General features: G+C 39.1%; 1 protein-coding gene across 3 annotated transcripts in view; it reads right to left on the bottom strand.

The window, feature by feature from the left end:
* LOC134202793 (RNA-binding protein fusilli-like) overlaps positions 1–17,498 on the bottom strand; it is a 301,692-nt gene that overhangs the window by 132,374 nt on the left and 151,820 nt on the right. For all 3 annotated transcript variants that reach the window (XM_062677787.1, XM_062677789.1, XM_062677788.1), the window contains one exon: positions 4,880–5,188. In XM_062677787.1, the coding sequence (XP_062533771.1) occupies positions 4,880–5,188 (309 nt within the window). The remainder of the gene's footprint in view (positions 1–4,879; positions 5,189–17,498) is intronic.

The following is a 17,498-nucleotide window of genomic DNA, read 5'->3' as shown; positions in this document are numbered from 1 at the left end:
TCTGCTGAATTTAGGTTGACATTTTGCCGAATCTAAAAACTTTTGCTAAATATCTAAACGGGTTTTGCCGAATCTGAAATTAGATTCTGCCGAACTTAATATGTTTGTTTTCCGAATCTCGGATGAGATTCTTACGAATTTCGAATGAGATTCTAAATCACAGATGAGATTCTCCGAAAAATTTAAAAGAGATTCTGCCGAATTCAGGTTGAGATTTTGCCGAATTTAGGATGAGTTTTTGCCGAAACTCAAATGAGATTCTGTCAATCTGTTTCGTATCGTACATAGAAATTTCTCGAGATCCGGGCGATTAGTTCTGCTTTGTGCGGTCGGAAAGTAAATCAACCAGTGCACGATCAAATGCCTTTCATATTGGATGCAGAACTTTCGCGGAACCCAGGTGATTAGTTCAGTTTTATGCAGTCAAAAAGTGAACCAATTAGTGGAGTGCCGTCGGAAAGTAAATCATTCAGTGCGAAATTAAACGTGTTTCGCAAGATCCAAGTGTTTAGTTTTGTTTTGTGCGGTCGCAAAACAATCACGAGATCATCGAAATGCTTAGTTCTGCGGATGAGTAAATTACTTCGACACAACTTTGTACAAAATAATGATTTAGTCGCTTACCAAGGCGACTTCCTGTAGATTACTTTCTTATCCAATAAACTTTCCCGGGGCGCTCACGGAGATGCAGACAATTCCTCGGTCTATCGTCGCAATCAGAGTCAAACTAATTTTCCTCTCCTCGTGCTAAATTGGCTGAGAGGACGTGACCGAAAAGATTTTCCCGAATCTTAAATGAGGTTTCGCAGGATCTAAAATGAGATTCGGTCGATTATCGGTTAAGATTCTGCTGAATCACGTATGAAATTCGGGCGAATCTCGGATGACAGACTGTCATATCTCGAATAAAATTTTGCCAAATCACGGATGAGAATCTGCCAAATCTTGATTGAGATTCTGCCGAGTGATATTATGCCAAATCCAGAATAAGATTCGGCCGAGATGTTGCCGTATTTAGGATTTAGGATTTTACCGAATATTAAATTCTGCTGATCATGGGATGAGACGCTGCCGAATTTCGGATAAGATTCTACCGAATCTTTGATGAGATTCTGTCGAATTTAGGATGGGATTTTGCCTAATCTCTAATGAGATTTTGACGAATCTTTCTGCCGAACCTCGCATAAGATTTTGCCGAATCTCGGATGAGATTCTGCCATTTCTCGGATGCAATTCTGTCCAAACTAGGATAAGATGCTGCCGAATCACGGATACGATTCTGCCGAATCTTGTATAAAATTTATCCGAATCTCGGATGAGATTCTACCGAGTTTAGGATGAGATTCTGCCGAACATCGAATGAGATTCTGCTAAATCTCGGATGAAATTCTGTCCAATATCGGATGAGATTCTGCTGAATCACGGATACGATTCTGCCGTATTTTGTATAAAATTTGTATTCGGATGAGAAACTGCCGAATTTAGGATGAGATTCTGCCGAATCTCGGATGAGAATCTGTCGAGTCTCGGTTGAGATTCTGCCAAATCTCGGATGGAATTCTGTCCAAACTCGTGTAAAATGCTGCCAAATGACGAATCTTGTATGAAATTTTGCCGAATCTCGGATGAGAATCGGCCAAATCTTGAAAGAGATTCTTCCGAATTTAGGATGAGATTCTGTCGGACATCGATTGAGATTTTGCCAAATCTCGGACGAAATTCTGTCCAATCTCGGATAGTATTCTGCCGAATCACGGATACGATTCTGCCGAATCTTGTAAAAATAATTGCCGAATCTTGGATGAGATTCTGCCAATTCTCAAATGAAATTCTGTCCAAGCTCGGATAAGATACTGCCGAATCACGGTTACGATTCTGCCAGGATCACTGATACGATTCTTCCGAATCTTGTATAAAATTTTGCCAAATCTTGGATGAAAATCTGCCGAACCTCAGATGAGATTCCGCCAAATATCTGATAAAATTCTGTCCAAACTCGTATAAGATGCTGCCGAATCACGAATACGGTTCTACCGAATCGTGTATAATTTTTTTCCGAATCTCGGATGATTTTGTCAAAACTAGGATAAGATGCTGCCGAATTACGGATACGATTCTGCCGAATCTTATATAAAATGCTGCAGAATCACGAATACGATTCTGCCGAAACTTGTATAAAATTTTGCCGAATCTCGGATGAGGAATCTTGAATGAGATTCTGCCTAATTTAGGATTAGATTCGGTCAAACATCGGATGAGATTCTGCCAAATCTCGGATACGATTCTGCCGAATCTTTATAAAATTTTGCTTTATCTTGAATGAGATTCTGCCGAGCATCGGATGAGATTTTGCCGAATCTCGGATGAAATTTTGCCAAATCTCGGATAAAATTTTGCCAAGGATGAGATTCTGCCGAATTTAGGATGAGATTCTGTCAAACATCGGATGAGATTCTGCCAAACTCGGATGAAATTCTGTCCAACCTTGGATAAAGTTCTGCCGAATCACGAACACGATTCTGCCGAAACTTGTATAAAATTTTGCCGAATCTCGGATGAGAATCTGCCGAATCTTGAATGAGATTCTGCCGAATTTAGAATTAGATTCTGTCAAACATCGGATGAGATTCTGCCAAATCTCGGATACGATTCTGCCGAATCTTTATAAAATTTTGCTTTATCTTGAATGAGATTTTGCCGAATCTCGGATGAGTTTTGCCAAATCTCGGATAAAATTTTGCCAAGGATGAGATTCCGCCGAATTTAAGATGAGATTCTGTCGAACATCGGATGAGATTCTGCCGAATCTCGGATGAAATTTTGCCGAATCTCGGATGAGATTCTGCCAAATCTTGGATGAAATTCTGTCCAATTTCGGATAAGATTCTGCCGAATAACGGATACTATTTTGCCGAATCTTGTATAAAAAAATTTGCCGAATCTTGAAAGAGATTCTGCCGAAGCTCGGACGAAATTTTGCCAAATCTCGGATGAAATTCTGTCCAACCTTGGATAAAATTCTGCCGAATCTTGTAGACATTCATGCCAAATCTCGGAAGATAATCTGCCGAATATTGAATGAGATTATGCCGAATTTAGGATGAGATACTGCCGAACATCGGTTGATATTCTGCCGAATCGCTGATATGGCAGAATCTCGATTGAGATTCGGATAAGGAATGAGAATCTGTCAAATCTAAAATAAATTCTGCTGACTTTAGGATGAGTTTTTGCTGAATGTAGGATGCGATTTTCCCGAAAATTGAATTAGATTCTGCCGATTATTGCATGATATTTTGCCGATTATTGCATGAGATTCTACCGAATCTTTTTTGAGATACTGCCGAATCTCGAATGAGATTTTGACGAATTTAGGATGAAATTTTGCCGAATTTAGGATGAGATATTGCCAAATATCTTGAATGAGATTTTGACGAATCTTGAATAAAATTTTTCCGATTCAGGAACGAGAATCTGTCAGATCTAGAATGAAATTCTCCCGAGCTTGGGATGAGATTTTTCCGTATTTAGGATGAAATTTTACCGAACTTCAATAAGATTCTGCCGATTATCGGATGAGATTCTGCCGTTCTACCGAAACTCGTATTAGATTATTGGAAGAAATTCTATCGAATCTCGGATAATATTTTGCCGAATAACGGATAAAATCCTATCTTGGATGAAATTCTATCGAATATAGGATGAGATTTTGCCGAATTTTGAATTCAATTTTGTCGAATCTCAAATAAGATTCTGCCGATTGAATATTTAATTTTACGGCTACGCAGTCTTTATTTATAAAAACGAGTTTATTCGTAGCCCAACGTTTCTACACGGGGATTATGTCTTCCTCAGGGGGTAATTATTTGTGTTGTTTCACGTGAATCGTTTTGTCTAAACAGTTCAGACCGTTATAGTTAGACGAAACGATAGACGTGAAACGACACAAATAATTACCCCTGGAGAAGACACAATCATCGTGTCGAAATGTTGGGCAACGAATGAACTCGTTTCTAAATATAAACACGGCGTAATAGTCTCTAATGAATGTCGGCCGAATCTCCGGAGAGATTCTGGCGATTATTCAATGAGGTTCTCCTGAATCTCCAAAAAGATTTTGCTTAATCTTCAATAATGAGATTCTTCCGGATCTGTTTTGTTTCTCGTTCCTCTTTACTTGCATCAAGTGTTGTATAAAACAATTTAAATATGACAAATCATGGAACTTTTCCGTAGCCATATATAATGTGCAAAAAAACAAAAGAAAATTGCAGCAAACATTTCTCCAATCAGACCAAATAATGACCCATTAGAATCTATGGCGATTTGAACAAGTTGTGTAACTAATTAGCTTCATGATTAATTGTTGGACAAACACAAGAAGCAGCATAATTTTGCAACACTAATCGCAATTGAACGATAGAATCTCTACGTTAAGTACTGCCTTGGTGAGCTATCATTGTAATTAATCTCCTTGCAAAAAGAGCTAATCACGCACCAACTCACCATAAAAAGTCCATCGATCAGTTACATCAATATTGGTAGATGCAAGACAGAAACGCATTTCAACCCACCGTAGGCCTGCAACTCAATCCTACCGTGTCTAGTAGGAGCTCTACAGATTTGTCACGTGCCGATCAATTGGCAATAAATTTACCGTAAAAGTATCCGCGCGAAGAAAACCTGATCTGATAGTCCGACTTCACGCGTACGCATATGTCGGTCGTATAATCTACTTTCCAGCGGTCGGATCCATTCCGGGGGACCGATCAGCGGCGGGGTATCCCGTGCAAGCATGTCATCGCTCGTTGACAGAACTTGCGCCAAACAGGCCGATATTTGCATTTACACTTCAATTCAATCAAATCGAACGACTCACCTGTTCGAGCACCTCCTCCAGGGGTCGCCCATTGGACTGGATCAGGGACTCGATGGCGGGTATCTCCTGGCTGATTGCATACTCGGGCAAGGCACCCGACGACGAGGTGGCCGACGACGCCCCGCTGGTCGAGTTGTTCGACTGCGTCGACGAGCAGGTTGTGCCGATGGACTGGTCGAGCGAGGTTTGGCTGGAGCTGATGTTGTTCTGGCTGGCACTGCTGGCGCTGCTACTGTGAAGGGCATTCTGGTGTTCGCGACCCTGCTGGGGGTTTGATGGTCGCACGAAATACTGCTTGACGCCGACGATCTGGAATTGGAGTTAGAGGGGAAATTGGGAGATTAGTCAACTTTTTCTTTTTAGGATTCCGGATATTGAATGGAATTGCATGTGTATGTCGGAATAAAAAATGACTTTTAATCTTATTTGTTAAATTCCTAATGATATGTGACAAACTCATGGTATTCAAGTTTATCACATATTCAAGAAAAATCAAAGTGTATTACATTGCAAACTAGTTGCATTAGAAAGACTCTAAAAGAAACCACTATGAACCAAATCATTACTGGGTACATACTCAGAAAACCATGCCACAGCGATCATAATCCATTAAAATCTGTCACGGCTAATAGAATAATTACAGGCTTCCCCAATTGCACCGACGGATCCACAACAATCGATGGGGTAGTCTGTGCAATGTACAACTGAAATGAAACGTCAGCTCGAATAAAACCATCAATCACCGACAACCTCCCCACTGCTTTCCAACTTCGTCGTCTCCAACGCCAAACAGCACATAATGCCCGTGTTACGATGCAAAGATCTATTATGATCAAAGCTCAACGATCAATCGATCGATTCCCATTTTTTCACCTGTTGAGTTGTGATTGGATTTTTTCGTAATCCTGTCATTAAAAAGGTGGCTGATGGTAATTTTCCTATCCTAAGCGACCCCTAATGGCAGAGCAAGGGCCATAAGGGCCCGAAGGAAGCCGTCGTAGCAAAAATGCATTCAAAGATGATCATCAAAGGTGATACGATCGATCGATCGATTATAGTTGCGTGATTAAAAGCGATGAGCTACTTGAAAGTTATTGGCATTTTTTGTTCTTTCCGGTGGATGCTTTTTGTCTGAATGTTACTTTGTTGTTTGAATCATCAGGTGCCAGTCAACCATTAGGTGATGACCTTTTTTTCCTTGCAAGCGTATTTTGTGCAATACGTATAATTACGCACAAGTCTACGCAATTATTATTCTTAAGTGAACGGGAATAAAGTTCTGATAATTAATAGGAAGCCGAAAATTTTAAGACATTCAAAATGTATAAGAAGCACAGTCAAGTTAAAAATCAATAGCCACGTGGTTCCTGCATGATCCCTTACTAATAACTGTGTTGGATAAGCTTACAGACTAATCCTAACAACGATGATATTTTCACCAAAATATTTCATTTTGTTTTTCGGGGAACGAACCTTTAAATGACATCAACAGTGCATTTCAATTCCACAAAAGTTCAAGGAACGAACATCTCATATAATGTGATCTGGATTAGAAGGCTCATCTAAGCTGACAAGACACACGTCCAGCACGATCACTGCACATTGCGGCTACCAATGACTTGCAAGGTACTGCAATGCGAAACAATGGGGTCATAAAACGTTCTTCGAATGGTTGTTAGAAATGTTAAACATGTGCACCATTAAACGGCGACTCACAAAAATTACTCCGTCGTCCGCGCTGCGTTGCAACGGGGTTCCGTTTAGATGATCTTGTTGTCGCTGATCTGGTTCAGCGGCAGTCAGTGGCCGACGTCATCGCTGACGACGCGAGCGACGGTGGTGGCGGCATTAATGATCGCATCACACGAAAATCAAATGTCAAAACAAGACTTCTCAACCTGATGTGGCGACATGAACCTGTAATTGTACATTCTTGGGGAATAACCGCCGACCAGACCAATCAAAGATATGACGCGTGTGTGTTCTACGCGATGCATTTTTAACCTTCAGCCGACCGTTATGCTCGATAGTTTATTGTCCATCGTTAATTTATGGTACGAGCCGGATACGGTTCGACGGTTTCGTGCCGTTTTTATTACAATAAATAAAGTCAATAAATTCAGGTCATCTTGACGTATTAGTTCCGCATATCCTATATACACAAATTGCATACTAAGTATAGAAATTGTAGTTACAGCAGAGCAATTACCAGGGGTCAAATTCGGAGAATCTACTCACGATAGGCGCACCAAAGAGGCTTCATATTATGAACTGCTACCACATTTGTACAATTGTGGGGATTACAATTTAAAAACTTATTCAAACCTTGGAGAACTTGATGATGTCTTCTAACCATTAGCTTGGAAAGACCTGAGGGGCTCAAAGTAACTGATTGGTTACATCGATTTCCAAATAAGTAGAATTAATAATCCGCTTTCTCTTTTTCCTTCCTTCCTTTTTAGGAGCTGCAGGAGCTATGTCCTAGGGCTTGACGAACCCTACTCAGGCTTACTGCGAGTTGTGGTACCTGCCTAAGATGTGGTGGGACGTGACAGTTGATTCATAAGTATATGATTCCTAGTGTCGCTCTTGTTTGCGTGACCAACATCTTTTTTGCACATATTTGCATCGGCCTAACAGCCAAAAGTACCGGTTCTATAAATGCCAAACCAATGTTGTTTATTAAATGAAATACAGTCCCTTCCCGATTTTGGCAACACGACCGGATTTTAATGTTGCCAAAAACGGGAAAAAAATTTCATACAAAATTTCAATTTTTGTTTGTTTGCATGATTGAAGCTAAATACTTAGAAAATGTACAACAAAGTATGTGGAGTGTGTTTAAGTGATGCACGTGCATCATAATTGACATTTTTGCGATATTATTCATGACTCGGAGATTGTAGTTCAAACAAAATTGAAACAAACTCAAGAATGGTAATCAAACGATAATGTAACTAATTAGCCAATTTCATAATACAAATTGAATAATAAATAATATTTGAAATTAACAATAGCGTCGGCCACGTCCTTACAAAAATTGTGGTAATAAAAAAACGTTTCTATTGTATGTGAATTTTCTTGTGGTCGGTGTGATTAAGAGTAAAGTTCTGTGCACAATTTTCTACGACATTATGGAAGAAATGAACGCAAGGCATAAGACATACCATTGTTTAAAAAATGGTAAGGAGTCGTACACTAATTACGTAAGCAATTTTTATGGGATTTTCGACCCCCCTCCCCCCATGTAAGATTTTTTTCATACAAATGATTTTTATTTATATAGTGCGTAAGAAAACGACAGACCCCCTCCATAAGTGCTTACGTAATATGTGTACGACGCCTAACGGAAATCTGCATTCTGCACATTGGTTGGCGAATCCAATGTAGTGTGAGTATGGATTAACTACACTGGACTACAGTTCTCCATGCACTACTTTCATTATTATAACTTTGAAAAGATGGAAGAATCCTAAATCAGACTGAAGAGGGAAGCAAAGCAGATCGGACTAGTCATAAACACGTTGAAGACGAAGTAGGCTCAAGAGAAGACAACGGCCATTCACCACGAGCTTGTATCAATGGCGACAAAATCAAAGTTGTTGAAGAATTCGTGTACTTGGGCTCACTTGACCTCCGAAAACGATACCAGCAGACAAATTCGGAGACGCAACGTGGCAGGAAAGCGTACGTACTTTGGACTCCAAAAAACACTCCGAACGAATAGAGTTCGCCGCCGTACCAACCAGACTCCCTATTAAACCGGTGACGGTAGTCCTCCTTGGACACGATATCCGGACAATGCTTGTGGAGGACCAACGCGCACTTGGAGTAAAAATGGTTCTCTACAACGATCCGACAGGCACAAGAAGGCGAGGTGTGCATCGATCAAGGTGGATCGATCAGGTGGAAGACGATTTACGGACCCTCCGTAGACTGCGTGACTGGTAACGTACAGCAGTAGACGGAGACGCAGACGACTGTTATGTGCCGCAGAGGCCACTCCGGCCTTAGCCTGAATAAATAATAATAATACCACATGTGACGCATCACTCGCCTATCGAAGCAGCTAGAATTACACCAGCGATCTCATGGAAACTTCACAGGAGGTACTCCACTTCTGATACTTCGCCATCACAAACAGAACACTCGAAAGCAGACATTGGAAGTGTGAGTGAGCATTGATCTATTGCAATCGTAGCATCTATAGCCAATGAGTGAACTGTCTCGCTCAAATGGATGCCAAACAACGAGTAGGAGCAATTGTTGTTGTGATAAACAATGAGCAACACCGTCTAACAAGCCAAGCCATGGTGAGGTATCCATGTAAGCAACGATTTTTGCATTAGTACCCCGCTTTCTTGAATGGCTTCTTCTAATAGCGCACCGTAACGACGCTCATTGTTGTGTTACCAAGCTTCACTTAATAGACTTCCATTGGTGAGCGTTGAAGATCAATAAATGGTGAATAATTGAACGTCCAATTTCAAAGATTTTAGGAAGCTCATAACTTGCACCGCGGCAGTGCATCAAGTTGGCTTAGATTAACCCGATATTTTCTTTTGAGCCTTACGGTTACATGTTACCAAACTCGAACCATTACTGTTGAACTGTTGGCAAACATGCTAGAATCAAAATCGTTATGCAATTGACACATCAGGAAACTGGAAAAGCTAACTGTTTTCTAATATTAATCGCTAGATAAATTTGCGTGAATTTTAAACAAAAAGACTCTTTAAAATAAATTGTTGCTTATAATCTGTACGGGAATGCAGCAGAAAGACGGATAAAATGACAGTTTCTCGGCTGATATCAGAAAAGATGCGCATCATGAGCAAAACGGCTTGATGGCTATGGACATTCTACGGTGGGCTGGTTATAATAGGGTAGTGTTAATAGGGACATGGAAAACGTGGATAAAAGAGCAGAAAAGTTTCAATCGAAATTGTTTGCAATGAGCGGTTATACATTATTTCAGTGAAAGTGCCCACTATTCGTACAGAGCCCATAATACGCATATAAACCTTAATGATATTCACTTTTGGTTTTGTTTATCCTACTGCATATTTATTAAAAGGTTTTAGCTCTAAAAAGTAATAAAAAAAATATTTTCCAGATTGTTGCCAAAATCGGGAAGAAAATGTTGCCAAAAACGGGTGTTGCCAAAATCGGGGGTAGACAAAAACGGGTGTTGCCAAAATCGGGATGGGACTGTATTCACTACAACATTGTGCATCACCAAGTTGAGCGTATAGAAGCCTAATAAAAAAAATGTAAAAAAAACTGTTTCCTGGCTACTGTGCCACTAGCGTTCTAGTACTTATGCTTCTACTGGTTTCACAATGGGCTCTGTTGAACTTCTGTTATGAAAAGCTGCATGTATCCGCAAAAAGGCTCTGCCAAAGCGACCGTAAAACATCCATTAAAATCCATTAAAAATTCCTTCGTAAATTCCTTTCAGAATTCCTTCGGATAATCGTCCAGAAATTAATTTAAAAATTCTGTTCGAAATTTTTTTCAGTCCTAAGCAAATTCTTACAGTAAACCATACAAAATTCCTTTAGAAATAATTCCGGAAAGGATTTGGAGGAATTTCTAAAGGAATTTTCCTAAGGTATTTAGGTGTTAAACTTATTTTCAATTAAAAAAATTATCCGAAGATTTTCCAAAAGATTTTCTGAAGGGGTTCCCAAAAGAATTCTTAAAGAAACTTTCGAAGGTCTACGTGAATTTATGGAAGAGTTCCTAAAGAAATTCCCGGAGGAATGTCCGAAGGAATTCCTATAGAAAATTCGGAAAGATTTCCTGAAGAAAGTTCTAAATAAACTCCAGAGAGAAATTCGAAAGAATACCAAAAATATTCCCTAGAATTTCCGAAGAAATTCTTTGAGGAATCATTGAGAGAATTTCTATTAGAAATGCCTAAAAGAAATTCCTGAAGGAATTTAAAAAAAAATCCTATATCAAATTCCGAAAGATTTCTCCTAAAAGGATTTCCGAATGTATCCCTATAACAGTGTTTGTAGGTATTCCCATAGAAATGGTTGAAGGATTTTCCATTGGTATTTTCTAAGGATTTCTCAAAGGAATTTCTAAAAAAGTTTACAAATTAATTTCTGAAGAAATTTCCAAAAGACTCCGTATAAGCATTTCCGAAGCAATCCCTAAAGTAATTTTCAAGGAAATTCTTGAAGGAACTTTTGGAGAAATTTCGGAAAAAAAATTCAGAAGAAATACCCAAAAATTTTCAAAGGGATTCTTGGAGGAAGTTCTGAAGGAATTAATTATTTCTTAGAATTCCGTGTGCGAATTTGTTGAGGAATATCTTGAGGAATTTCCAAACGAGTTTCTGGATATATGTCCAAAGTACTTTACAATGAACTTATGATGCGGCAATGTCCTAATGGCGGATTTGATGTAAACTTTTGCTCTGGAGATACAACCTTTAGCTATTAGAATGTTCATTCACCCCATCAGTCTAACTGTAGCTAGCCCTGTAAAATCCCTGGGCTTTGGATTATAATTCTCCACAAATATTGATATACTAGCTTTATGTACCCGGCCTTGCTCGGAATTGCCAGTTTGGTTTGCAGTTTTCTTTTACAATCGGAAAATGATAAAACCAATTGGTCAACAGGGTAATTGTGTTTACTTATTCATACTTTATCATTTGATTAAAAGAAGGCTTTGGAAACATTGACTGATTTTGAAGAAGGGATCGTAGGTTTGAAAGGTCATTCCGGGCAAATGTCTATTTCTAAAGAAGGAAAAACATTCATCGATGCCATATTCCGGGCAACGCATATTTTTAAAGAAGGGATCACACCCACCATTGCCTTATTCCGGGCAAATGCCTACTTTTAAAGAAGCAATCACATCCATCATTCAGAAGGAAACACATTAATCATTGCTTTTCACTGGGCATACCATTATTCCGATGAACAACAATACCCAATCCCATTACCCCCCTCCATCCCATTCCAAAAGTCCCTTCCAGCCTCTCTATAATAGTTTCCTTTGGGTAGGGATTACGTGTTTACGTGTTTGGTTTAATGAATATACCCTCTCTCTCATTTAGCTATGGCACTCATACCCAGTATGATATAGTCTTCCTTAGACAGATAATATGGTTTCCAAATTTGGTGGACATCGATAAATGGGTTCAGAAGTCATGCTAAATTGATCGATAACTAAGCAACTCCCACACCCTCCCCCATTTTTAAAATTACTTAACCACATCCACTAAAATCGCTTCCTTAGGACAGACAATATTTGATACAAATTTGGTTCAAATCGGTCATGCGGCTCAGGATTTACATTGAGTTGATCGATTGCTAAACAATACCCCTCCTCCCATACCCTCCCTCTTTTGTAAAGAGCATCCCTAATCTCCTATCGTCGTCTCCTTATGACAAAGAATTTGTGTTCCGAATTTGTTTGAAATCAGTCAAGGGGTTCAGAATTTACACTGAGTTGATCGGTAACTAAGCAATACACCTCCCCCCACACCCTCCCTCTTTTTCAAAGAGCATACTTAACCCCCTATCGCCCCCTTCTTAAGATAAGGAATTTGTGTTCCAAATTTAGTCGAAATCGGCCAAGGGACTTAGAATTTACACTGAGTTGATCGATAGCTAAGCAATACCCCTTCCCACACACCCTCCCCCTCTTCCAAAGAGCATGCTTAACCCTCTATCGTCCCCTTCTTAAGAGAAGGAAATTGTGTTCCAAATTTGGTCGAAATCGGCTAAGGGGTTCAGAATTTAAATTGCGTTGATCGATACTTAAGCAATACCCCTTCCCCCATACCCTCCTCCTTTTCCAAAGAGCATGCTTAACTCTCCTATCGTTCCCTCTGTAAGATAAAGAATTTGTGTTTCAATTTCGGTTGAAATCGGCCAAAGGGTTTAGAATTTACACTGAGTTGACCGATAACTAAGCAATACCCCTCCCCCCACACCCTCCTCCTTTTCCAAAGAGCATGCTTAGCTCCCCATCGTCTCCTTTTTAAGATAAGGTAAACGTGTTCCGAATTTGGTCGAAATCAGCCAAGGGGTTCAGGATTTAAACTGCGTTGAACGATAACTAAGAAATACCCCTCCCCCCACACCCTCCCCCTTTTCCAAAGAGCATGCTCAACTCCCCTATCGTCCCATCCTTGAGATAAAGAATTTGTGTTCCAAATTTGGTTGAAATCGGCCTAGGGGTTCAGAATTTACACTGAGTTGATCGATAACTAATCAATACACCTCCCCCCACACCCTCTACCTTTTCCAAAAAGCATGCTTAACCCCCTATCATCTTCTTTTTAAGATAAGGAATTTGTGTTCCAAATTTGGTCGAATTCGGCCAAGGGGTTCAGAATTTAAACTGCGTAGATCGATAATTAAGCAATACCCCTCCCCCCATACCCTCCTTCTTTTCCAAAATGCATGCTCGACCCCCCCTCCCTATCGTCCCCTCCTTAAGATTAAGAATTTATGTTCTAAATTTGGTTGAAATCGGCCAAGGGGTTCAGAATTTACACTGAGTTGACCGAGAACTAATCAATACCCCTCCCCCATACCCTCCCCCTTTTCCAAAGAGCATGTCTAACCCCCCTATCGTCGTCTCCTCAAGATAAAGAATGTGTGTTCCAAATTTGGTTAAAATCGGTAAATGGGTTCAGAAGTTATGCTGGAACATACATACAAACATACATACAAACATACAAACATTGAGTTTTATATATATATAAGAAGAAGATTCTAGGAGAATTGTAATCTGTGCTGGTAGGAGTCTACGAACTGGGGGTTGGAATCTATTTGAATACACATGAAGAAAGTGGTGTAGATTATGGGAATTGAATTGTAAGTTCGTATACTCCTATTCGGTTTCCTCAATGACCGACAGGGTGCGTGCTACATGTCGCGGATAGAAGCTAAGGGAGGTGTGGTATAATTCGACTGAATTTATTGAATAAAGAGCCTTTTAATAGTCAGTCAATTGTGCTTAGCCTCCTATTGTGTTGTAACTGAATAATGTCAAAATAGATAATCGATACAGACACCTCCTTTCACAACAATCTATAATTCATTTGAATGTATTCAACATTGGCTCCGTAGCTTAATGTCCTATGCGACATAGTTTTGAAGATACTATTTAGCTGATCCAAGTCTAGCATCCTGTACTAGAGAGTTACTTTAGAAAAGACTTCTCATAATTTTATCGTAGTCAACGTTTATGTTAAAAATAAGTTATAAAATGGAGTGCTCATTATTTCCTGCTAGATCAGTTACAAGACAACGTGGACCACATTGAGGAAAAATTATTCAATAAATCGATATTATCGTCGAAAGGCCCAGCTATGCTGTAACCAAATTAATCACTTATTATATAAATCTCTAACTGAAATTAGAAAAAAACAAGCTACTTAATTAAATCCGACTGATATTAAATATAACACTACACTAATTTGAGAATCCCATTTAAAAGAACCTCATAAATAATAAAATGACATTTACTTATATCCATTCTTTTCATTATTTTCCTCACTATCTAACCCGATCTCAACTATAATAAATTATGATGGAGCTTCGAAATTAAGAGGACTCCGAGCCAACACCAAATGCAGCATGATCCTACTAATATCGTCAGGAATCGGAAGAATCTGAAATCTGGTAAACACTTATTAAAGCTAATAAGTGGTAAGTAGATAGAAAGAATACATACATGGTAAGTGAAAATCAAATAACTTATAAATTTATCATATTTTTATTCCATTGCGTAAATGTATATATCATATGTGTTTACTTTGTAAATGATAACCGTACTTTGTTTATATATATATGCACATTCGTGAAAAACGTATATATGTTTCTGTGAGTGTGTGTGCATATTATATCAAAATAATAACCTAAAAATTGATTTAGGAAATAGGTGGAAAATTATGCTGAAGTGTTGTTTAGGATGGTTACTGAGAAGTGCAAAATATAGTTGATGTAAAAATTGATGTAGCGGTGTTGGCAGTCATGGGTGAAGTGAATTAAGTGAATCGACTCATCATTAAACACACGACTGTAATATATGTTCAACAAAATCGTAAGCAGTGACTTATATACTTATTAATACTATGTTTGCACTACGGCCTGAATAACATGTTATTCAAATTATCGGCAAAAGAAAGCTCATCAGCCGAATAACATGTTACAAGGCCCTAGTGTGAACATAGTATAAGTCGTGACGTGAATTTGGAAAGGTTGAACGGAATTATGAACAAAGATGGTGCCGACGATTTAGTAATTTGGTTTTGACCGTTTGGTGATTTTTCGGTGACTCGTTTCTGAGGCTGGTTTCCTGCTTAAGGGAGTTGAGATAGTGGAGAAGTTGTGAATGTGGAGAAAGAACGATACGGTGATAGTGACCGCAATAATTTTCGGTGATCATGATGACTATGTTAACATTAACGTAATGATATTATATATGATGCGTGATTTCATTGCTTATACTGAGTGAAATGATTTGTAGTGGCAGAAAAACTTATATACTTTTGTAAAGGTAAAAAAGAAGAAGAAAAGAGTGATGTTGATATTAGTGATGGTAGTTTGACAATACTAAGTGCTTATAATGATGGGGGTGGGCTGTTATACAAATCCTTGTTTTCATCAAACGGCCCATAACAGTGACCACATGAGCAACATCGCTTAGGAACGTCTGTGTGATGATGAAAACGGGAGGCTCATAGAAGCCAATATGGGCGGGGTACAGTGTAGATTAATAGCAAGGGACAGCTGCCATTGTAACCACCACAAAAAAAAAAAAAAAAAGAAGAAAGAATGTTCATTCACCCCATCAGTCTAACTGTAGCTAGCCCTGTAAAACATCTGTAAAACGAAAAACCCTGAAATTCATAAAAAGTATGATATGTATTGCCGCGTTAATTTTTTTTCTCTACACAAAATTCTTTACGCCGATTCACGCCGCGACGCCGAACATTGCTTACGGCGTGACGCCGCCGCTGCCATTGTAAACATGGCTTTACGCCGCCGCCGTTTACAAATACTTCGGCGCACAGGTCTACTTAGAATGTCTAGGGGGAGAAAATCCGCTGAATCCCTTGGAGGATAAATTCCCCAGAATAGCTTTATAAGAATTTCCTCTGAAACCGTGGTAGGCGAATACCCAAAACTCATGGGGTCAATTCCCCAAAATTCAAGCGCGAAAAATTGTTTAACGAAACTTCTCCAAAACAACGATGTGCTACGAGGTGTTACGAAAATTGATTAAACAAGAATGTGTGCATGTTTCTTTTGTCATCCTCAATACATACAGAATAAACAAAAAAATATTCATACAAGCTTCTTTTTCAGCGAATGCGATTGAATGACTCCTTCCATCACGTTTTGTACAGCCTACACCCAACCGGCAGTTGTTAGATTTTCTAACAATTCTGTATAAGAATCTACCAAAACCTGTATAAGAATTGGGCATATGCGAAATTGCTAGATTCTTATACAAATATTGTATAAAAATCTAACAATTTTGTAAGCTTTTCTTACATTTTTTGTATAAGAATCTAACAATTTCGCATATGCCCAGTTCTTATACAGGTGTTGGTAGATTCTTATACAGAATTGTTAGAAAATCTAACAACCGCTGGTTGGGTGTACATCTCGCTGACAACAGACTTTTCTTTTTGACGTTTCGTTTCACGATGACCCAATATTTTTCTTTTGGGTGGAGCTCTGGCTTTTAGGAAGATTCATGTCCTAGGCAACCACCACCTGGATATTGTTAGCAATATGCCACTCCATGGCATTTTTCCTATGGATCCTTTAATAAGAGATATGCGAAGGCGGAAATTTTGAGCCAATCGAGCATTGAGAACGGTCAAAATGTGAGCCAATTGAACTTGTTATTGAAAGGTATTGCGATTGCTAGACTATTAGTAGGGTGGCCCAAAATTTACTATGCTCCAGCACGCCCACAGGACTCCATCCCATGAGTGTCCTCCGCAAACCTGAGCCTATTAGGAAAATAACTGACTTAACAGAGGCCGTTTTAAGTTTGTATTAAAATTAGAATGAGAAAAATAAACTTTTCATTACATTGATTACAATAGCGCCTCTTCACAAGTTTCGCAACCTGGAGTAAAAACAAATAATATTGAACGACCAATAAATATGCGAATCCTGTAGAGTTAAAGCTCATGATTATTACCCCCAGTCATGTAGGCTCGCTCCTTGCCGGTGTCTAATGGGGAAGCACCACAGGCCACAGTACAAAGAAAAATTTCGCCTCCTTATACCATTTCTCATACAAACCTAAAACGGCCAATCAGCCCCTATCCAAACCAGCCCAAACAATCGGAGTACACAGAATTTGGAACAGAATCGACTGAGCGTGGAGAAGCACAATTTATTTTTTGAACCACCCTAATTTTTAGTTTGCTTACATTTGCTCCGCGATCAATTTTTCATAATTGTTAGAATTGCGAAAAATAATAAGTGTTTACGTCAGACTAGTTACTAATTATATAAAGTGAAGTGTAATAAGAATCCTATCCACATTTTGCGTTGATCCCGTTGCGTATTTTGGCTTGATTTAGTTGCGCGTAACTGCTGCCTTTTCCCAAAGTTTG

The sequence above is a fragment of the Armigeres subalbatus genome, unplaced genomic scaffold (genome assembly GCF_024139115.2).
Source record: "Armigeres subalbatus isolate Guangzhou_Male unplaced genomic scaffold, GZ_Asu_2 Contig1411, whole genome shotgun sequence".
Lineage (NCBI taxonomy): Eukaryota > Metazoa > Arthropoda > Insecta > Diptera > Culicidae > Armigeres > Armigeres subalbatus.
The sequence above is the reverse complement of the archived record's forward strand: the minus strand, read 5'-3'. Positions and strand labels throughout refer to the sequence as shown.